This window comes from Borostomias antarcticus (genome assembly GCF_949987555.1).
Source record: "Borostomias antarcticus genome assembly, chromosome: 5".
NCBI lineage: Eukaryota > Metazoa > Chordata > Actinopteri > Stomiiformes > Stomiidae > Borostomias > Borostomias antarcticus.
Window position 1 is genome coordinate 4936332 of NC_140238.1, and position 24536 is coordinate 4960867.

Sequence of the window (24536 nt, forward strand, 5' to 3'; positions counted from 1 at the left end):
ATATTATTACACTTGGCTATCAAATTTCACACTGGGCTTTTCATGTAGGAGCGTCCCCCAAGGTGCAGCGGGGCAACAGAACGGGTCCAGTATCCGCATCACAGCTAATCAAAAGGGGGGGAAATGGAAGGAGCTATTTCCAGTATAGTTGAATGAAAACAGGGCCGAAGCCACTGCTGTGAACTTTTATAGTTAGTGATGTGTATCTGCTGCCACGCACGGGCTCTGGGGAATCCTAGTAATGAGTTACACACGTGTACCTAGGAGCCTGCTGTGGCATGTATTTATAGACCACAACAATAGCTAATGGTTCCATTTAAACAAAACCAACACAATGGATAGGTACTTAGATGGATAATAATCCGACCGTTATGTAGGTTAAGAGACTGCCAAATGATAACCCTGTTTTTTTCCGGAGCTAAATTGGTGAAATGAGACCAACGTCTTCCATGATACTCCGAAACGGTGGCGCCAAACTGCCCCCCTGTTGTAGGTGTTCTAGTTCTTTGGAGAGTTTGCTCACCAGCAAAATTAGGCCCCCCTGACTTCAACCCCAAGTTCAAAGCAGCTTGGCTGTTGGCTTTACTCCATCGCTCCTTTTTAACACGACCGGACGTATCGCGTTTGATTTACCACAGAGGGTTTAACGGCATTGTTGCCATCACACGGCCGTTAATTTACTACAGCTGTTCTATTGATTTTTCACCACCGTCTGTGTGTTTCGTCCGAACCCTAACCCTCAAATTCGATACCTACTCCGCAGTGCAGGGGGGGGGGGGGGGGGTGTTTTTACAACAGAAAATCAATCACTGTCCTCCTAGCAGGGGGTGCCGGCCAACACGATGCCGAGATAATGTCAGCAGGTGATTATGGTCTCGTGGAAACTGTTGCTCCCCTCCGCCCGCGCACACCCGGAGCTTAAATCAACAGCTTAGCAGTGCTGTCACCCACTCTGTTCATCCCAAGTCCCAAAGACCCAGCCACCAGGGCGTGTTGTCTCATCAAACAGAGAGCCTCTGAAAGTTGGAAACCTGGGTCTTGAGCAAATATTTGAGTGTGTGTGTGTGTTTCTTTTTTTTTCCCCTTATTTTTTAACAGAGACAAAAGCATATCAGCTGCTTAAACAGACTGCCGCACAGGAGAGGCTGCAGAGCTCTGGAGAAGAGGAAGGTCTGTCGGGTAAGGAGACGCTGTCCTTTCTCCAACCAGCCCGCCAGCTACTGAGGCCCAACCATTGGTCAACACTGCCCATATGTCAAACTGTCTCATAAAGAAAGCCCGTATTTAGGCCACGTTTATATGTCTACAGAAGGGCTGGGTTAGAAAAATCGATTCATCGATTCTGAATCAAATGATTCAGAATCGATTCATGAATCCCAAAATTGATCTTTTATTTAATGAATGAATGAATAAATGAAGGAATGAATAGTTCATTAATTCATTCAATGATTCATTCAATCATTCATCTTTGGAAATCAGTATCGATACCGAGCCCTAGTATTGATGTGTTGCATAACTTGGCAGTCATGTAATTAAGGTTACAGAAAAAAAAAGGTTTTAGTAACACTAACCGAATCGATATCGAATTGAATCGTGATAATCAATTCTGAACCTTGTGAATCGGAATCGAATCGATTCTTGAAATTCGAATCGATACCCAGTCCTAGTCTACAGCTTTTCTGAAAGAGGTTCAAAGGGTACAGATTTGGCTTTCTCCTCACCATTAGCACTGACATGAATATCCAACCTAGATTATCAACTAATTAGATGCTCCGATTCCGCCATTTTGATCTGTCTTGTTTGCTCTTTAAGGAAAGAGCGATGGCCATGAAGAGGACGGGGGGAGGGTTGAGCGCTCCTCACATCAAGACCCTTACCCCCGGTAAGAACATTGTTGTTATTCACGGGGCGCACAGGAAATAAGCCACCAGACACCGAAGTGCTTGATGTACATTTGCATGGCGTTCTCATAATTCCCAGTTCATTTCCATAAGATCAAGGGGGCGCCACCCATTAACTCATGCACCGAAACAAAAGGGCCTAAAACCTCTCCTCTAGGGTTCACCGGGTTTGAGGAGGAAATAAATCAGCTTAACAGTCGCCCCGGATAACCAATCAAACTCTGGATCTGAACCGTGTGCGAGGATTGCGCCAAGTGCGCAAACACATAAAAGTCAAGAAGAGAATCCGAGACAAACTGTTAGGGAAGCCGAACTCTCGAGCGCGAGCAAAGACGGACCGTCCCCTCGCTCCTGGTCCTCGAATCGCATTCACACCGCTCGAGTCGACGCTCCGAGTGGCTGCGGGGGAGGAAAAAGGACACGGGACGGGTAAATATCCGCCGCGCCGTCGACGCCCGTCTCTCAGCATTTGAATATCAACACGGCTTCATCAGATGGTGCAATTGCGCCGGCTCGGGGGGTGCTCGGAGCGCCTCTTCACCGGGAGCCTATTTTGGGGGAGCGGTAATGGCTGGGTAAACGTTATGAGGAATAATCTCCTCTGATTTCGTGTGATTACGGGGCGCCACGCTGACACGAGGGGCCCGGAGCCCGGCGCGTCCCCGGCCAGGCCAGCGGGCTCCCCCGGTCTCCCCATTAGCCCAGAGAAGGGCATAATGGCCTGGCCCCATCGAGGCGCCGCTGTCTGCCCCTCCGCCCGGCCATCCGCCAGAGACCGCCCTCTTTAATAAACATGAGCCGATTCCGTCTCCCGAGCCTCTCGGACGGGCACGCCGCTCTCCCTGCCATTAAGGCATTTCGGGAAGCCCCCGTCGCTCAGGTGATAAAACAAAACCCCGCAAAAACAAGAGGAGAGAGAGAGCTTTGACGAGCCACCGGTCGTGTGGGTAGAGTGAAATGGGACTAATGAGTAGTTTAGCATGCTTGACACTGGGGGGGGGGGGGGGGGGGGGAGTCGTCACGGAGAGAAGCGCCGTGGTGTCCGGTCACTGTCGTCCCTCTTCCTGGTCATCCGTCATTCTTCTTGCCCCCCTGTTTTCCTCTTTCTGCCGGATGCTTATGTTTAAGCATTCCACTTACCACAGTCATTTCCTGCGCTTTATTGCTTCTACAAGTGGTCTGGAAGCCCTGCACTTGAACAGAGGCATAACACTGCTGCTTCAGCACCGCTACTCTCTCTCTCTCTCTCTCTCTCTCTCTCTCTCTCTCTCTTTCTCTCCGTCTCTCGCTCATCCTCTCCCGTCGTTTCCTCGCCCTCCTTCTCGCTTGTTAATTATTTGCTTTATTTTGTCAGCGAGCCGATGAGTGACATCAAAAGAGGCGGCGTCTGGACTCGAAATACAAAAATGGCTTCCCCTCTGTTGTCTTAGACAATAATTATGATTCGCTGGTTAAGCCTGGACTACAGGCGAGGGATTGTAGTTTAAAGCCGAGGCTTTGGTGCAAAAAAATGCATTTATAGCCCTTTGTATGGCTCCTCATTATGTGTGGGCCCGATTCATTAAGTAATTGGTTTGCAGTTGTTTACATGAGTATTAAGGCCTTCTATTCAGGCGGCTTTGAGAGATACATTGTGCAAATGTTGCATGTTATGAATGCAGAATGAGAGCCGGGGGGCCAGTCCTATTGGCCAAACAGTGCACTTGGCTGTAAAGGAAGAGAAAAGCACTGGGTGCTGCTTTGCATAGCAATGACTCTGCTTTAATAAGCTTTACAGATTAAATACATGCAGTCTCTACGAGATGCAAAGAGATACTCTTAACACATTTATATGTGCTCATTTCACTATTATGACACGGCAGAGAACTGCAGTCTTTCATATTCATTTTCTCTCTCTCTCTCTCTCTCTCTCTCTCTCTCTCTCTCTCTCTCCTCTCTCTCTCTTTCTCTCTCTCCCAATGTTTTTCAGCGTGATACTTCATAGATCGGGCTGTTTATTGTATTATAAATCACACGGGGGATGAAGACAGATCTGCAACAGTTTATTAAGGATTCATCCATTGGAAATCTTTTGCTGCTTTTTTTGAGTGGCAACACAAAATCACTCTGTGGTTGAGAGGGGATGAAAGGAAGAATCCGCGAAGGAGTGAGTCTTAATAAGCAGCTGCACTCCATGTAAAGGCCACTTGTTCCCCTTTGTCCGAGGGTGCATGCCACTGCTTCCTCCTGTGCAAAGAATCACTGTGCTGTTTTTTTTTTTTTTTTTTTTTTACTGTAGGCATTACAGATAGTACTTCTTTTTCTTTTTGGTTTTAGTTTTGTTCACTTTTTTTTTTTCCTCTCCATTTGGATCTGTTTTGATCTTAGAAAAATACTCTCTCTCTCTCTCTCACACACACACACAAACACACACACAAACACACACACACACAAACACACAACACAGCAGCTCTCTCCGGTCAGTCGGTCGGTGTAGTGTTTGGGGTCCCAGATTGACAAAAAACCTTGACTTGACAATTAGTGTTTGTGGCACTCTCGTAGACAACAGGATGTGTTCAGGCAACCCCCCCCCCCCCCCCACACACACACACACACACAGCACTCCCAGAGAGAGAGTCACAATCAGAAGCTGACCCTCTGTGGGGAGGCGACGTGTGTGGCATCTTTCACAGCACACACAGAGGGAGAGAGAGGGGGGTAGAGAGAGAGAGAGAGGGGGGGGGGCAGTATACAGTATGGCCAGCAGGCAGATACAGAGAGAAAGACCGTACCTTTTGCTCACATCGCAAAAACCAACCCCGTCACCTTAGCCCCGACATCCTAGTCCTTCTTGGACATCCTAGCCCGCGGTATACTTGCCGTTTGGCTACGCGTAGACGAGCGCGTATTTTGCGGCGCGTTAATATCCGCGTCGCGTTCGACCGCAGCCGACGCCCCAAAGGAAGGCAGAAGCACGCGTAGTTGAAAGTAGATTGTCGCGGCGTCAGCAGCAGTAACGGGCAGGACACTCCCCCGGTATGGGACAGGGCCAGGCTTGGGGCCGGGAGACAGAGACGCCAGCAGACGGGACAGACGGGGAGGCGGAGGGGGCGCTTGGAGGCTCCGGCCAGAGGAGGTCACTCTCCTGCTCTCGGCCCCTCCTCTGGCTCTCAGCCTCATGGCCATGCCCCCAGGGGGAGTGTCCACATACCCAACCTTAGTTCCCTCGTCGGCGCAGTCATATGCTTTTTGCACTCCTTGGTTAGTAATCGCACGCAAGTGTGAGTTATTTTTGTTGCTTTATGGTTTTGCTAAATAGTGTGACACGTGTAGCAATGAGTAATCCAATATTAGTGTTATTTAATATTTTTATAGCATGTTATGTATTTAAAATTAAACCAGATATTTATATTTGGCAGTAGTCTTCGGTCTCTGTGTTGATCATTACATTTTCTCAGGGATCTGTGAGTCCACTGAAGGAAACAGCCCTCTGTGAATAGGGCTAGTGCTCCTGTGTAAATCAGTGGCACTCCATGTTTATCCCAGAGCTACAGTACCCCTCCATGGCCAGCAGAGTGCACTCACATGTTGGAGAGCGCCAAGCGGAAATGGTGGCTGCCCATGGTTGCCTCGGCGCTGCTGCCACAACCCCCTCCCACCCCTGAGTGGTGCTACATCCCGGTACGATCAGGAGCTGTTAGAAATGTCTAAACAGTGTTGCTGTGGGTCAGAGCCGGGACGAGAGTAGGAGTTGATGGGAATGATGAGGTGATGGGTCTCCCTTTACCTTCAGATGAGACGCGCTGTGCTAGAGTGCCGGTGCTATTAGCATTTCTGTGTGGGTGGCAGCCGGGAGAGCTGGGTAAATAAAGGTAGCGTGCTCCGCAGATCGTCCGGGGTCAAGTCTGTATGAAACGCCGAGGTAAGCATTATTGTTCACACAGGCTCCAAACTCTTTTCTTTCTTTCTTTTTTATTCTTTTTTTTATTTGTTATTTGTTATACATACAATAAAGCAATTCAATATTTTCTGTAGTCTGCTGCCCATAAATGTATGAACAATTATCAGTGAGGTAAACACGAGAATCCTGCATGAAAAACTCATGGTATTATTGATATATGATATCACTTGGGCTGAAGAATAATATGCGGCAATCAGAAAAAGTGATCTAACATAAGGTAAACAATAATAGACACCAATCACAAACGCTAGGGAGCCATTTCAATAGCTGCAATTTGCATCATTTTTCCCATTACATTCACCTCCGCCTGCTGGGATCTGCAAAACAGTAGACAGCCCAGTCTTACATATTCAGATCATTGCCTCAATTAAGGGAGAACTCTTCTGAAGATGAACCGGCATACGTAAATGTTTATGGAAATGGAATATTAGATTGGAGGGGTCAGCGCCAGGCAGGGCTCTTTATGGTAATAGTCCAGTCTTGAAATCAGCCCTGGCCCCATCTGAAGTGGAGCAGCTGATAGGCTGTTCCCATGCCGGGGAAAGTTTGAGAAAAGAAAAGACCAATTTGCTCCCTGGCTGCCACAGTCATTATTTTGGCAGTGGAAACAAAGTCAGTGTATTACAGTATACTGTTTGCTTTCGTATTTTTGCCTCATGCACTGTACTGTATCTTTGGATGTCACCACTGTCTACATAGATTGGCAAAGCTCATTCTAATAGTGACTGGGTGTCATATATAGCCTGTTTTGTTTTGTTTTTCTGATTGGAGAGCTAAATGTAGCTTGAGAAGCTAACATTTGCTACCACCCATTGTAGATACCATCTCTACCTCATCATCCAATTGGTTTTCATCATGGTGTAACTAGTTTGGAGCAACAAGTACTCCACTTTCCACTCCGCCACAGTCTACCAGAGTCTTCATTTGAAGCTCGCCTTGCACTGTCTGACCAGGCTTGCTTCGTGGAACGTTTATACTGGATTTTTAGAAAATGTGAACCAGAAACTATTTTAATTGCTTTTTAAAAGCACTTCGGGGCTGCATTTGACCATGTTGGTATTGATTACCTTTGTCTGATGAAACTTCGCTCTGCCATTCTCAAGTAACCTTGCCGTTAAAGACATAAGAGAACATTCTGGATAAATTTTATTTTAAACGTTCACACTGTAAAGGATGCCTTGTTTAAGATTATCTTTTACTCCCTTTTCAAATGAAAGCACCCAATGAAAACCCGACGGTTCCCGTGAAAAACCTTGCTCTGTATTTCAGGAAGTCATACTGTATGCATGGTAGACACCGTATGTGTGCCCTTTCAGATGGAAACAGACGGGATGATTATTTGTGATTGAGTCCTCATCCTGCCGTCCCCCATTTCCACTCTGCTTCTCCTCGCCTGGCTCTGTTCGAGTTGCCCGCTTTCTGTGGTGGCCAGAGGTAGTCGTGCCTCCTCTTGCCTCGAGGCAGAGACGCATGCATCATCCAGTGTGTCACTGGGTGAATGTAAAGGTTCGATTATGACGGTCACGCCAGCGACATCATTTAATGCACGTATTGCAAAGCCACCTACTCGTAGTTTTCGAACACTGGGAAGCGTATGACAAAAGCAGAAACGCATGGCCTGGGAAGATGGCCGGGCTTTCAATAGGATGGGAGACAATGTAGTTTAGCTGGTAATGTGTAGTGAGTACAGGCTGTCACATTTGCCAAGGCTAGGCCTGGAGGGAGCAGGCAGTTGTAAGGATGACAATCAGAGGTCAGGGGTTTGAATGGAGAAACATTGACTCCGATCGAAGCAACACACCATATGAAAAAGCTTTTCGTTGTTAGACGTAGAAGTACAAAAGTTCTATATGGATATACGATAACCTAAGAGATGATGATGATGATGATGATGATGATGGGAAGGGGCGGGTGGGACACATTGTGAGGCTTTGAATCAATAGGCCCTGTGATGTAAATTGAAGAGGAGGCCTTCAAAAGTGGAACGAGGGAGCTTTTGCATATGTGACCGCCGCTGGTAATTTGGTCCTCAACTAGGCGTTTTCAGTTTTTTACAGATTATGAAAGTGCAGATTGTAAGCTTTCAAATGAGGTCTCATACATTGAATTCTGAACATATTTGAAGAAGATATGCTTATTTGAATGCTAGTACTGCCAAATCAACTTAGCTGAGAAATCTCCCTCCAAAGTTCTCCAACATTTCCACACCTCTGACTGCCAGGTAATGGGCGTGAACAATAGCCTGGTAACCCCTCCCCCAGCCACTCCCCCACTGGACGATCTGTCATTATCTGTCAGAGTGGCTGTCAACTTGGGGTATTACCTGAGAGTGGCTGCCAAGTGAGGTGCTCTCTCACTATTGACCCCACACTCTGAGTCAGTATTAATCTTGTGTTGTGAATGCAGTTAAGAACAATATAAGATGAAGTTCAAATTTAACGTTCTTTATTGTCACATACATAATTTAAAGTACAAGCATAAGTAGTTAAGTGTACAAAAAAAGGCAACTGTCTAAGTGTTAAAGTGTACAGTCAGTTGTCTGTTTTATAGACAAGGTGCATAGTGTTCATTGTGATCAAGTGTACAACAAAGTAATAACAGTCCCCAGCTCAATACTCAAGGTAATAACAACAGTACTCAGCTCAGTATTCAATATTCTAACAATGCAGTCTGTGCAAGTGTGGGCAAGTCTGTGCAAGAGAACAAGCAACGCTTCAGTATACAAACAGGAAAGGCTGTGGCCTTTCTCCTGCAGTGCTGTCCGTCCTGATGATCTGCAGTAAATCTACAAGCGGACAGTCTTGTTCTGAGCTGCTGTGGAGTTTGGCGGGGGACATGTGACGTCTCGTCCCTCATCAGAACAGAACTCTCTGATCTTGTCAAAGAGATACGTCTGTCTGGCCATGTCCAGTCCGGGTGGGGCTTGCACAAGAAGACCTTCTCTCGGGGGCCGGTGCATCACGGTGTTCTCTGGCCACAACCATGCCAGGTCTCTCAGTATCAAAACTGCAATAGAATAGAAGGAAGAAAGGACATTAAACTATTGCCCACAGTACTGGCACTCCATATAGATAAAATAGTACCAGAATGTGTGGATTAAATAGACTAGATAATGCATGATAGGATGAACGTATTCTCACCTGTTGTGCAAAATCAAAGCTGTAGTGCATAGTGATCTTCTTGCTGGCTGGTATGGAGGGGCCCAGGGAGAGCTGCAAATCCTCACCTTTTTGCTCATCCTGTAACCAAAACAAAAAACAAAGGTGTCAGACTACCATAGCTCTCATGCTCTCTCATTCTGTTTCTCTCTATAATATAGCTACCTAGCTCAATATTAGCTCCCACGCTGGCTAGTTTAGGAACAAAGGGCTAGCTCAGCTAACTAGCATGTTAGCTAACGTTAGCTAGCTAGCCTTTGTTAGTTTGTTATGCTAGCTAGACTTAGTCACTTGTTTAGAAAGGAGCTTCTGCTAAACGACTAACGTTAATGTAATGTAAACAGCACAGATAGTATAAAGATCAGCTTACCCCAAAGCAAAGCAGAATGCTTGGCGGTGGTGTGAATCTGGTACGTCGTTCGCGTTCGCTTGGTAGCAGCTTGCTTTGTTACAGTCATCTCTGTATCACAGGTCATCAAGAATACAACTCCGTGTACGAACGAGTCCTGCTCTGCTGGAGTTTTAGCTGCTCTTAAAACTATTTCCATGTCCTGGATGCCATCCCCGTCTTCTCTTTAGCAAAAGCTGTAGCATCCTTGGTAAACTTGGGACTGAATGCCGGCGTGTTGTTTGGGAAAGGTGGGGGCGGAGAACCCGGAAGCAATAGCCGGAAGCAATAGCCAATGAAACCAGATCATGCTAATCGATCTCCCGCCCCCAAACCTGGCTCGAAATCAGCTAAAAACGAGCTTAGTTTGCAGACTAATTAAACGTATTTCGTGAACCTAAAACTGTTGTCTGTTATAGTAAGTAGGTACTTCACAACTTCAACTTTGGTAATACACCAAAAAACAAAAAACGAAAAAAAACGTTTTTTTATGTATTTTGCCCCCTAGCGCATTTCGGGGTTTGCCGAGTTGCGGACCAAATCACCAGCCGCTGTCACATATGCATCGAGGCAGATCAAAGCCTTTTCGGGGGTCACACATTTACATAGCGATATCACAGATGCTATGGGAACCCGACAACCCTGTCCTCGGGCCACTTCTGCATAAAGAGGGCCTTGTGGAAGTCCTTCAGCGCGATTAGAACAGGAGTCAAGGAAGTTTCCTTTGGTGCACTCTCCCTCTAAAATGGGCTTAGCCAGCAAATCTCTCCCCTCGAGGATGGGATAGGTATCCCAGCTACATGCGTGCTACACTCACATTTTGGTTAGCGCCCTGGTAAAGGAGACCTAGTGTCCAGAGGTGCATGCTGTGCATTTGGTGGTGTGCAGATGCATGATTCTCTGCTCCTCCTACCTGCTTCCTTCTTTTGTGGGGTCTTACGAACTTAGACGAATGATACCTTTTTATCAGCCATGACAGTTTACTTCTTTTATGATTAATGTGTGAATTGTGAATCCATGTTCCTTTCCTCTATTTCTTTGGATGTGATTTTGAAAGAACTTAAGTTGTCTGTATTCTTTTCATTTCAAGGAAAGGAAAGATGAACACGAAGATCTACTCTGCTGTGCAGTCCAAAGGTGAGTTGAAAAGGCATTTTAGATATCATCCATGGTAATAAAAACAGTTTAAACTCTATATAGATGTCAGCAGCAGCAACTTTAATGCTGTGTTTATGTCTGTATGCTACCATATCACCAACTGATTGACAGTCTTCCCTTCATAATGGCCAGCCATGTGACATATTATATTATGCTAATTCTATGCACTTGGGGCAATTATGCAACAGATCTCCCCCACTAAGCAGTAATACATGCAATGAACATACATCTCACAAAGACAACAATCAGCCTCTTGTTGTGGATTTGAATTATACACCCATAATACTGGCCATGCGCACTATTTTTCTGTCGTTTTGATGTTCTGATGGACACTGCACTGTATTCAGTTACAAGGCAGACAGAAAGGTGTGATTGAGCTGTGATCTCATTAGAGACATTTGCAATGACCTGGCTTGCACAATGACAGCACACTGGGGAGGCCAGTCATTTCTGAAGAGATGGAAAAGAATTGGTCACTCACTACTTCTAAGATATTATGCAGATCGACCATCTACTGTTGATAATACTCTTTCCTGAAAAGAGTAAGACATTCACTTAACTCAGCGTGTTAGAACCAAGGGAGTGAACCATTAAAGTCAAGCCTAGAGCTGGATACAGGCTCGGCGGAAGGCGATTGGCCGCCCTTGGCAAAATACGACAGTGCGCCCCCGACAAGTTGTTGAGGGGGGGGGGGGGCTCTAGCGGACAATTTGGTGAGCGGGGTGGGGGAGGTGCTAGCGGAGATTGGTGCGCCCCCAGTGCCTCGGCGCCCTAGGCAATTGCCTTGTATGCCAAGTGCATGCGCCGCCCCTGGCTGGATAACAGGGCTTTCATTTTCCAAGGAGTATGAGCTCTAAGAGATGCGTCTGAGAATGATTCAGTCCCGTGAAACTGTGCCAGTGGAGTTCTACACATTGTTTGTGTTCTGTTTTTAAGCTTTCTGGGGAGAATCAGATGACAGCAACTCGGAGATCGAAGCTGCATTGCGTCCTCAACCCTATAACACCAACAATGATGACTTTGAAGACTTCTAAGACTAACTTAACCTGGGACCCCAGTTATTCTCACATCACCTGCAGCCAGTGAGATATCATTTTAGAGAATTCCTCATAGTGTTTTGTTCCTGCGAGTCCACGGTGTGAATCATATGCATGCTGTATCATAAATACAAATAAAGTTGAAACTGCTCACTGCGGATAAAGAATGTGAAGAGTTTTCCAACACACTGATGTTAACCCTGCTCCAGTATCTTTATCTGAATGACTCTCAGAGTGCATAATAACAGCTTGAAATAGATTAAACAGATCTTTCAGAGCGATTTGTTTGCACTAGGCTGGAGATCATGCATTTTGAATGCTGCAAGCTTCTCAGAGTGGTCTGTATCTACTGTAGCATGCTTGAGTGTAGTGATGTGAGTCACCTCACCTGTGAAATGACAAAGAACAATGGCCACTCTGGATACTACCACATGACCTATGAACCAGCTGAAGAGGCCCATCTCCCAGGGAAAGATGGACTCGGCATATTATAACACACACACACACATAGGCCGGAATATATTTTTGTAGCATTTACAGCTGTAAGGAATGTTGTGCTTCCACAACACAAAACCTAATTTGAATTCTGAGGTTGATCTAGCCAGTGACAAGGATATTGTTTAGTGTCCATTTTAAACAAAGGTTTTGTATGATGAGGAATTTTCATCATGCCCTGATAAAACTAGCCTATAACCCACTGACCCTCACCTGCTACACAGTCTTTAAATAACCTGTACCTCTCATCACGTGGAGGGTCACAATCCGTATTTACATGAAAGTCCATGCCTACAGTATTTGAAAGCATAGCCTGTGATACTGTAACATTGTGGGAGCCCTGGCTTTCAGTTCATGAGTATGATTCCATTAGTCGGCTTTTATGTGACTTTATATGCCTGAACCTTCTAAAGTAGGACTCCACACTCATTATCAGTAATGGCTGCAGCCAGCCCTGACCTACCACAGAAAGGGAATTTAGTGGAATAATTTGGAGTTTGCTAAAAGGCTTCCCTAACATAATATCCATGTTAAGGAGCATGTCAACAGATACTTATGTGTGACAGATAGCTTCGGGTAGAAGTGAGTTATATTGTACTAATGTGTAACAACACAATAAACATTTTTTAAGAGAACTTTTCCACGATCGACTCGTCGCTGAGAGGCAGTGATCATTCAACATTTGGCTCGTGGGTTAGGGTTATTCAGCACGTTCTATGACGCTGTGTTATTGCTGCCTGCAGAAGTTTGTTCCATTCAGTATTCAGTTCATTCAAGCACAATACAATCGCAACTCCTATTGCATTTTTGTAATCCAGTCTGGGTGACATGTTGCTCAGGCTTTAGATCTACACAACATTGCAGGTGTCGGTCCAGCAGGTAGGCCTAGTATATGCTTATCCCTGGTGTGTACTAGATCCATCATTGTGCTCGGCCACAAAGGAGGTACAGTATGTCTGATACTGTCCAGAGTCCTCATCTGTCCATAAAATCTCCCTGGGGAATGAAATCGCTGGCTTTATTTTATAGATTATATCAGTCTGCCTAATGGAGTGTTGTGTTCCGTCTGCAAGGGGAATTAATGACGGCTACTGTGGTTGTACTGTCTGTACTCCATAGTTGAAGGACATCTTCTACCTACCCCCTCTCTCATTCACAGTTGCAAATGACGCCTGCGGGTCTCATATCTGCTGCCCTCAACAAACTGAGCTGAAGAATAAGGTCACCACTATGTTCACACAGACAAAGGCAAAAGTCAAATGTGTTTCATTCAACACACCAAGAATTTGAGCTATTCAACATTATTTGGACTGGTTACTCTCATTTATGCACAATGATTTTACTCAAAGGCACGTCATGATTGTTGTCAGTGATAATAGACTAGGAATATAACTAGGAAGTTTCAAAGACATACTGTAGCCTTGGAGTAAATGTTTCTTAGAAAGATGTCCATTGAGGTATAGGTCACAACACTATCTTCGCTGCCTCCTTGGTTTTAAATGATGTGATAAATTGCATGGACAAAAAGAGGCATTGTGAAGGCCTTTTCATTGACCTTTCCAAAGCCTTCGACATTGTTGATAACACATGACTCATTCAAAGGCTGCAGAAGATTGGCACATAACTTGTTTGAAAATTATTTAACGGACAGATCTCATTGTCTACTCACCGAGGGGGTCAAATTGAGTGTAACAAAGGGTGTTCCAGAGTGATCGGATACCTTAGTAACCTGTATCTATGCTGATGACATTGTGCTGTATGCTATTACACAAAGCATAAAGGAAAGTACCTGATGGCATTGGTTTAGTTACTCTGTAGGGTAAAATGCTCGGAGTTCCAGCGCTAAGCCTTCTTTTGTTAGATGTCCGGTGCTCCATTACTCTGTAGGGTGTTTAGATTGAATGTGTCCATACAGGTACCTGGGCATTTGGATAGATGATAAGCTTTCCTTTAAAAGCAATGAGTTGGTCAAGAAAGTGCTTCTTATATAGAAAAGGACTTCTTATCTCCCTATTAATATAGGAAGTTTGTGCGTGCGTGCCTAATCTGTCCGATTATCTCATCAGCCAGCCAACGTATGACGTTGATATGCGGCAGGTGTATTGCTCAGGACCCAAGGATGTGCATGTGGGAAGTTGTTTGGATCAGCGATTTCTGCAAGAAGTCCGCCCATTTCAGTCTGTTCCAAGCAGGCCCGCTACCCAACGGCCATTAGGACCCAATGTAGAGCTCCTTCTCTAGCCAAGCTGGGGCAGAACACACACAAGAACTGGAGCGGAGTCACTGGAATGGAACTCACTTCTCTGGCCACCATCACCATAGGAGAGTGGGCAGAATGTGGTCACTACTCCGGTTATCTCACTGAATCATGTTGCATTACCTAGAATGCAAAACATTATTTGTTTACTTACAGATCAAGTAAATATTGAGGTAGAATTTTTTTTAATGTGGAAACTTTTTAACCATGACTCAATTTGCTGGATGAAATGCATGTAAATGGAAACAGTTAAACCTATAATACTGCTATACCAGCTGCTATAACTACAACAACAAAAAACGATCTGCATTTTTATGTACTCCATGACACTTGCTCCTCAATTATTTTTTAATACTTGCACCTCACCCCTTGCTAAGGGTTAGCATATTGGTGTAAGACAACCTGTCTTCTGCTGGCAAACCATTAAAATATTTGGAGAAGGTGTCTGGATGATCCATATTCCTATGTAGTCAATGAGCATTTTTGTTCTCTAATGTTGTTCTTTTTATGTCATGTCTGTAACTGTTTATTTTATGCTGTTGCCTGCTTTGACCAGGTCTCCCTTGAAAGGGATCTCAATGGGACCTCCTGGTTAAATAAAGGTTAAGTTAAAATAAAATGACACCTGACACCACTTTTACTTTGTCCTGAAAAAGATCTATACTGAGTTATATTTGTTTTATATTTTATTTAATAATGCATATAGCCATAAGGAATTTCTTATGAGTTGTACGGACACGGGCACATGCAGAACTGCCATGGAGCCCGACAGGCATGCATAGCAACATGCAGAATGGCCACGAAGGGCACTGTACTAGTGGGCCTATAATACTGTAGGTCACTGCTTTCACTGAACGCTGCTCTAAATGTAGTCTATCAGCGTACTGTGCTTTAGTACTACGATCAGTTCAGTACACATCACTGCATACTGCAGTGTGGGCTTGCTCTCTCAAGTCACATATCATAGTCATAGTAGTCATTGACACAACATAGTCATTGATGCACTGTTCTCTTTTTCTTTATGATGCCCTCATACAGAAACTATCATCATGTCTTAACTCCCTTGTACATTTTAGACATACCAGGCTACCAAGTTATCTCAGGGAGGGTCACATCACAGTTGGGTGAATCTGCTTTTAGCTATTTTGTACTGTTCAGTGCCTTAAAATTGTTCACATTGCTTCCCTGGACAAATCAAAGGGTTGACTAGCAAAACAATTTGCCATTTTAGGCCTACATTTGTATTTTTGATTGATTTTGTAACTATATTTGTATTATATGTGTTGTGTAAGCAGTGATCGAAAAAGAGATCTTTTCTTTAAAAGGACTCCTGTCTAAATAAAAGTGAGGGGGTGGTCCTTTTTAGTCCAGGATTGGGTCCAGGTAAGTCTCTCTTTTTGAGGGTTTATATACAGATACAAATATACATAATATGCATGTATTCCCAAACCTCTGTTGGTACAAAGTTTCTTTTCGAAGAGCCTGGTGTTTGTCTCTTCATCAGTGGGCTGCTTTTATGGACTATGGCCTATGGAAATTATTCATTTTCGTCTTTTGTCTTCAGAAGAATTTGGAATCCTCAATGAGTGCAAGAAGGCCCTAGATGAAAGCAAGTGGCAAAGTTAAACACTCTCCCCAACACTGATATGGTTTCAGTGTGTTATTTGCATATGATATGTTTTTGTAATGTATTCTGGCTTGCTGGACAGGCTGAGGTTTTCAAGTGTGCTCCTTCCATTCTACCCTTCTCCACTTTTATTTTTATCAGACAATAATGATTTAAAGCAAGCTCATTTGATCCTCTGTCTCAATAGGCCTCAATTAAATATTCATTCATTCTGATGTGGTCTCTTTGACAAGCATCTCTGGGTATGTGTTAAGAAGACAAAAGGCTTGTGCTTTTGATTATGGGCTGTCCTGAAGACAGCACGGACAATTATAGAGTTAAACAGGCCTGTTTCTGATAAACAATACCAGTTTTTTGTGTCATGTTTACCTTGGCCTATTTGTGTGCTTGGCCTTTGATGCAATAAATAAATAAGTAAATAAACAAATGACTGCATCACCTAGTCAAGCTGCATCCCTATGCAAGGGTTGTGTGTGTGTGTGTGTTAATGAGTTGAATTGCCTTCCTAACTGAATTGCAGACCCTACTCTAAACCAATATTCACCATGCGACAGAGCAAGCATTTTAGCTAAGAAGTTACTGTGTAACCACCGCAGGCTTTTACATAGTTTTCTCCAAACTAAAATATCTTGAGCCCTCACCATGACATTATTGCTTGATTCAGCGAGTATGGTGGGGGGGCACAATGGGGCCCTGGGGGTGATTAGCACATGAATGAAGTGTGTGAATGAGAGTGTGGGCTCCAGAGAAAGGCCGTCTGCAGGCCAGGGGCTGGGTGGAGAGGGGAACCAGCCCCCCCCCACTCCCTATCCAAAGCCCAGGTGAGATTCTCTGACACAAAGGGGCCAAATAAAAATCCGATCGACATTGACGTCCAAAACCGCGGTTATGGAGATGATGCAGGTGATGGAAGTAGGTTTTGTTTTTCAATGGACACCTTGTGCTTGTACTTCTCGCCATCTTGTGTTTTTAAGTCTAGAAATATATTGATGGAATGATTGGTTTAATGTTGATAGACACATGGTACTGTGTGCACGACAGTAGGCCAGATCACCAATAATGTTGGCCTACAGTATGTACTGTATGGTGCAGCCAACCTCCAATAAGTGTTAGTGTTCTTGTTATATCAAGGCCTCGTCAGTGTGTGTGTGTGTGTGTGTGTGTGTGTGTGTGTGTGTGGCAGGGCCCCCCCCCCCCTGAATCAGTCTGAACTCTAGGCTACCAGTCCTGCTTGAGATGTCCTAAATCACATTATAATTAAGTGTATTTAAGATGGAGCAGAGTCCATGCTTATGGGTATTCCAGTGACCCCCCATCTCTCTCTCTCTCTCTCTTCCTCCCTCTCTCCCTCCTGTACCTATTTTCAGATGGGGTAATTAATATGGAAAGGCATCATATTCTGCAAATTCCTGTGAGATGGGCTCACCAAAGCTGTTAAAGCCAAGTAGGCAAATTAGTATTCATGCAGGTTTTCCTGTTGCAAGTCAGTTTTCCCTATGGGACCAAGCAGTAGATTGGGCAGACAGGCAGCCTCATCCTTGATTATGTGAGCAGAATGCCACTGCAGAGCCCGAGTACAGCAGTGGAAAAAAAAACATTCCTTGGGCAGCAAATCAATTTCTGTGACCTGCTAAATGGAATTGACTACAGAGTAATTCTTTAACCCTGTATATCAGGGAAAAGCACATTCTGAGGTGGCATGATTACTGGCTATTATACAAATCCATGGTTTCTCTATCAGTTAATAACCATTTACGGGGAAAATTATACATACACTATGATTCAGTGGCAATAAACAATTGCTTTAATGCACTAGTCATGTCTTTGTTTGGCCAATTAACTAGAACTCAGAAACCAGCTATTATTCAAAATGGAAAATGGATTGGTATAGTTTTTGCTTTTAGATGCATGAAAATGTGTATCTATGTAAATTGAGAATTGAATATTCAGCGTTGTTGCAAATACTGGGAATGGCCTTTGATGCTGTATGTAGTAATGCAGCAATAATTTCCAGGGTACATTTCATATTATTGAACACAGTATGATTTGAAATTGCATTTTTTTGCAACGCCAGAATATGAACTATTGTTCCAAACACATTTTATCACAAACATGCTCAGAAACCTCAAATAAAAATACAATTTCTTTGAGAGGGCAGTACAACGTGTGTTCTTCACAGTTCAAGATGGCGTTTATCTTGCTCAAATAGTTCAGCATACCTATTATTGGCCACTCTGGTTCAAAATGATGCCATTCTTAATAGAGCAAGCTAAATTTGCAAGGGAAATCTAGGATAGACATTACATAATTGCTGGACGAACGTTCTAGTCTCGGGGTCCGCTTTCTGGACCACATATTTGTAAAGAAAACACCCTAATCTCCTAAAACCTCAGGCTACGGGAAAATGGCAGCCTGAGTTGAACTCGGTCACTCATCAGACAGGCCAGATCATGAGCTCTGACTTTGGATAGACTAACTAGCCGTCCCTCCTCTCCAGCCTGCTCCCCTGTCCTACTAGGCCCAGCTCAGCAATCTGGCGGAAGGTAATTATGTGCTCTGGGCACGCAGGGCGCAGCATTGACACCTTATGCTCCGTGATTGAAGGCAATCTCTTGGGAGGGGATGAATTTATTCATGGTGTAGTCTCCTACAAGCCACGGGAGACGGGCTTCTAGACACCCGCCACACAGATTTGCTGCTCTGCATCTTTCCCTGAATGCACAAATAATGCTAAATGATCTGTGGGAGTTGTCGTCTTGTTGTCCTATCCTAGTGGGGACATCATGCTCTTTGGGTAAGATCTCTATATAGATATATTGTAAACATAGTGAGCCTGATCGCGATCTTTAATTGCATGACAAATGCTCACAACACCACCATTTAAATTCTCTTCTTGCCCTGAGGGAATACACACGTTGGTTCACACGCGCACACGCACACACAGACACACACACACACACACACACACACACACACACACACACACACAAACAGTCAGGTTCAGTCAGGCCACAGGAAGTGACATTAGTGTAATTCCCTGCTGACGGCTGCAATCTGTTGATATTAGCGATGCTAGCAGCAGAGGTGAGGGAAGCAGATTAGCCAAGACACAGTGGGGGGATTGAGGGGCCTCACTGATATTAACATGCCCTGTTGTCTGGGAGCCCAGCACGCTCCCTGCTCCCACCAGGGGAATATGAGGTCGGCCATTAGCATGGATGGGAATATGCTAATGCTGAACTTGAAGCACCGGCCCCTGACTGCCTGCTCCAGTGTATTTACTGATGGGGTCGGAAACTGGTGGTTGGCACGGTTTCTCCAACCAGGCGATTTCTGAAGACCATGGCAGGGGTTACCTTCTCCCTCGCCCAAACTAAGGAGGAATCCTTAAGCGTGGCAAAGTAAAATGTGCCCGCACATGATTCTGTCGTTTGTTCACCCTTTGTGCCATCCTCATTTGAGTTCTGTGGTGTGACCTCCCTTCTCCAAAGGTGTCATATGTGTGTATTGTTAGCGAGAGTTGAAAATGAAAGATATTAACAAAATAGTTTATTTGCAAAAATACAAATAGACTATGCAATACAATATATGGAAATGTAAATATATAGATAAGCCGTTCAATCGTGCCAAGGAGTGCAATATATAAGAAGAAATGCAAATATACAGATGAATTGTACAATCATGCTACAGAATGGCAGGCGGCACGTAGCTCAGGTGGTAGAGTGGCTTGCTGGGGATCGCAAGGTCCCCGGTTCGATCCCAGCTCCCGGAATGTGCCGAAGTGTCCTTGGGCAAGACCCTGAACCCCAAAATCACTCACGTGCGGCACAGTGGCATAGTACCTAGTACTGTCGCCTCACAGCAAGAAGGTCTCTGGGCCTTTCTGTGCAAGTTTGTATATTCTCCCTGTAGTTGCTAGGGTTTCCTCCCTAAGCACCCAATATGAAAAACATGTAGAAGAACAGAGCGCTGACGCTGTCTGTCCCTAGCGAAGACGGACAGGAGCACTTGGATTGGCCCCTGGGCGTGGCCCATGCGCCCTTCTCTGTTCCTGGCTGCCCTTGGGGGCATGGAGTAAGAGCAGACAACTTCCTCCAGTTTCCTCGGCGGCAGCCTACTGTGTGTGTGTGTGTTCATGTCGCCCATTGCATGCATGTGTTGGAGTGTCAAAGACGTGTGACGAATAAAGCCTTCTTCTTCTTCTGAAAAGTCTGGCGGCTGGTACGAAGGAAGTGCTCCGTTGAGCGCTGTGGCAACAATCAGCTTCTGGCTGAAAGCACTCCTCTGCTTGACCAGGAAGTCGTGTAGGGGGTGAACGACGTCCGTCATGGCCAACACTTTGTCCACCATTTGTTTCTCGGCAACCACAGACTCGAGGCTGATGACACACCAGGACAGAGCCCGCCCTCCTGATCAGCTTGTCCATCAAAATGTAACATAAGCTGGTGAGACTGTAGGTGCATTGTGGAATCAGTCAAGATGCATACTGTGCAAAGACACCACTCCTAATGTAGGGGACATGTTAGGAGTTACTGTATCATCATGTAGGAGACATGTTAGGAGTTACTGTATCATATAGGGGACATGTTAGGAGTTACTGTATCATCATGTAGGAGACATGTTAGGAGTTACTGTATCATATAGGGGACATGTTAGGAGTTACTGTATCATCATGTAGGAGACATGTTAGGAGTTACTGTATCATCATGTAGGAGACATGTTAGGAGTTACTGTATCATCATGTAGGGGACATGTTAGGAGTTACTGTATCATATAGGGGACATGTTAGGAGTTACTGTATCATATAGGGGACATGTTAGGAGTTACTGTATCATCATGTAGGAGACATGTTAGGAGTTACTGTATCATCATGTAGGGGACATGTTAGGAGTTACTGTATCATATAGGGGACATGTTAGGAGTTACTGTATCATATAGGGGACATGTTAGGAGTTACTGTATCGTCATGTAGGGGACATCTTAGGAGTTACTGTATCATATAGGGGACATGTTAGGAGTTACTGTATCGTCATGTAGGGGACATCTTAGGAGTTACTGTATCATCATATAGGGGACATGTTAGGAGTTACTGTATCATATAGGAGACATGTTAGGAGTTAATGTATCATATAGGAGACATGTCAGGAGTTACTGTATCATATAGGGGACATCTTAGGAGTTACTGTATCATATATGGGACATCTTAGGAGTTACTGTATCATATAGGGGACATGTTAGGAGTTACTGTATCATCATGTAGGAGACATGTTAAGAGTTACTGTATCATCATGTAGGGGACATGTTAGGAGTTACTGTATCATATAGGGGACATGTTAGGAGTTACTGTATCATATAGGGGACATGTTAGGAGTTACTGTATCATCATGTAGGAGACATGTTAGGAGTTACTGTATCATATAGGGGACATGTTAGGAGTTACTTATCATCATATAGGGGACATGTTAGGAGTTACTGTATCATATAGGGGACATGTTAGGAGTTAATGTATCATATAGGAGACATGTTAGGAGTTACTGTATCATATAGGGGACATGTTAGGAGTTACTGTATCATCATGTAGGAGACATGTTAGGAGTTACTTATCATCATATAGGGGACATGTTAGGAGTTACTGTATCATATAGGGGACATGTTAGGAGTTACTGTATCATATAGGGGACATGTTAGGAGTTACTGTATCATCATATAGGGGACATGTTAAGAGTTACTGTATCATATAGGGGACATGTTAAGAGTTACTGTATCATGTAGGAGACATGTTAGGAGTTACTGTATCGTCATGTAGGGGACATGTTAGGAGTTACTGTATCATATAGGGGACATGTTAAGAGTTACTGTATCATATAGGGGACATGTTAAGAGTTACTGTATCATATAGGGGACATGTTAAGAGTTACTGTATCATATAGGGGACATGTTAGGAGTTACTGTATCATATAGGGGACATGTTAGGAGTTACTGTATCATCATATAGGGGACATGTTAAGAGTTACTGTATCATATAGGGGACATGTTAAGAGTTACTGTATCATATAGGGGACATGTTAGGAGTTACTGTATCATCATATAGGGGACATGTTAGGAGTTACTGTATCATATAGGGGACATGTTAGGAGTTACTGTATCATCATGTAGGAGACATGTTAAGAGTTACTGTATCATATAGGAGACATGTTAGGAGTTACTTATCATCATATAGGAGACATGTTAGGAGTTACTGTATCATATAGGAGACATGTTAGGAGTTACTGTATCATATAGGGGACATGTTAGGAGTTACTGTATCATATAGGAGACATGTTAGGAGTTACTGTATCATCATGTTGGGGACATGTTAGGAGTTACTGTATCATCATGTAGGAGACATGTTAGGAGTTACTGTATCATCATGTAGGAGACATGTTAGGAGTTACTGTATCATATAGGGGACATGTTAGGAGTTACTGTATCATATAGGGGACATGTTAGGAGTTACTGTATCATATAGGGGACATCTTAGGAGTTACTGTATCATCGCAGGCAAAGAGACAAACAGCCTCAGAGAGCTGGAGAACACTCCACTTGGCTGACTGCATTGTCTTACTGATACATCAGGAGGATCACGCAGGTCTGGGATAATAGAAGTTTCAGTCGTCACTTTATACAGTAAACAGTATCTCCCAAGATGGCGCACATTATCATGAACAATGTACTGTAATTCCATTTTAATCTGCCAGGCCTGATTGTGCTGTACTATCTACTTACTGTAACTTGTAACTACCTTTGTTTTAAAGAGTTGCAGGATGAGGTGTGTTTTCAGAAGATGCCCTAAATATGAACTCGAACCGAGTTTGTTTCACTGCGTACAGTCGGGCAGCGCTGAGTGGCTCTTTTTATACAGACACGCAAACGTCTTTAGTTTACTAATGTCAACTAAAGAGGTTAATGCAGCAGCTGCTGTTCAATCCCCTTTCAAAAGCCCCAGAATGTCTGCATTAGAAAAGGAAGGCCAAGTGGCATTCATCATTCTACTGCTCTGATTCTGTTCAGCTCTCAAGCTAGAATACAGCGAACATGCTATTCAAAATAGCCTAGAGAAAGGTGTGCAGTGCAGGGCTCCACTGAGCCATGAATAATCCTGTACAAAAATCTTTTCATAGCCCTGTCCTTATACATATATTGGAGGAATACTTTTTCACAATGCATCTTGTAGACTGAGATCTTCCACTGAGGTCGTAGATGGGTTATATATAATGTTGGATACTGTATGTACACAATATGCACAGTCTTAGAACAGGGACTATTCTCATCAAATTGTTCCCTATATAAAATGAAATTGCATCATCAATCATTTAGCAGATGCTTTTATTCAAATCGACTTAACGTAGGTATTCAGTGTACTACTACTCACCAGAGCTCACAAGTGCATCTCCTTTCTAAACAAGTGCCTAGCGTAATCTGGTGCTGAAGCCAAAGTGCAAGAGTAGCAAAATACAAAAACAAGAGGTCCTAAGAATTCTAGTGACGGACGAGGCAACACAACGGACATGAGCAAAAACACTTGTTGACCAGCTCTCTAAGGTGGAGAAAAAACCTACTTCTCAACTCATGTGAGGTGTAACTCTCACACAATCTGCTCTTCAGCTGATGCACTGGACCAACGATTCCCTACATACAAGACTAGATACTACTGCATGGGCCGGCATAGGTGAAACACATCACAACTAACAAGGTGACTCCAATCAATGGATCGGTGCGACTCCTGATCAGGACTAATCTCGAAACCAACCTGCAAATCAGAGAAATTACAATCCTTTAAGTGACTAATTTCACCGCCTCATGTTAGTAACCTTTTAGGTATCACACTTGATTGGAGGACAGTAAGTTTGAAGCGGAGATGAGAATTGAACCTACAGCAATTGTAGAATTTAACACTCAACCATTGAACCACACATGATGTGATTACCTCAGCGCAGGGCGAGAGGTTATGTTTTCGGTGACATGCGTGTGTTTGTGCGTGCGTGTGTTTGTTAGCGGGATTACGCAAAAACTACTGGACCAATTTTCACAAAATGTGGTGGGAGGGTGTAGCATGGTCCACCTTAGAACCCAATACATTTTGGAGTGGATCTGAAGTACGGTTGTGTCCATGGGCCGCCCAAACACGGCTAGCCATTCACCTCCATTCATTTTTTAAACCAGGATTACGCAAAAACTACCTGACCAAATTTCATGAAACTCGGTGGAGGGGTGTAGCGTGGGCCAACTTACAACCTCTTAAATTTTTGAGCGGATCCACATCACGGGTCGGGTCCATGGGCCGCCCAAACACAGCCAGACTGCTAATTTGGACTATTGTTACGCAAAAACTACCAAACCAATTTTCATGAAACTCGGTGGAGGGGTGTATCATGGGTCACCTTAAAAAAAAAAAAATTGGTGCAGATCTGAATCACAGGCCGGAACCACAAATGAAAACAAAACTTAGAACGAATCCAGCTCTCTGTGTGGGGGCGCTAGAGACATGGGGTTTGGACTGGGGTGTGTGGGGGGAGAGCCCAGATTGCAGCGCATT

The 24536-nt window shown here is 44.3% G+C and overlaps 1 protein-coding gene across 1 annotated transcript in view; it reads left to right on the forward strand.

Annotated features, from left to right (window-relative positions):
- The window catches only part of kiz (kizuna centrosomal protein), a 28600-nt gene extending 16636 nt beyond the window's left edge, over positions 1-11964 (forward strand). Inside the window, exons 12-15 of the mRNA XM_084438392.1 lie at positions 1099-1179; positions 1813-1882; positions 10478-10524; positions 11482-11964. Of these exons, the coding sequence (XP_084294518.1) occupies positions 1099-1179; positions 1813-1882; positions 10478-10524; positions 11482-11579 (296 nt within the window). The 3' untranslated portion in view covers positions 11580-11964. The remainder of the gene's footprint in view (positions 1-1098; positions 1180-1812; positions 1883-10477; positions 10525-11481) is intronic.
- The last annotated feature ends 12572 nt before the right edge of the window (positions 11965-24536 follow it).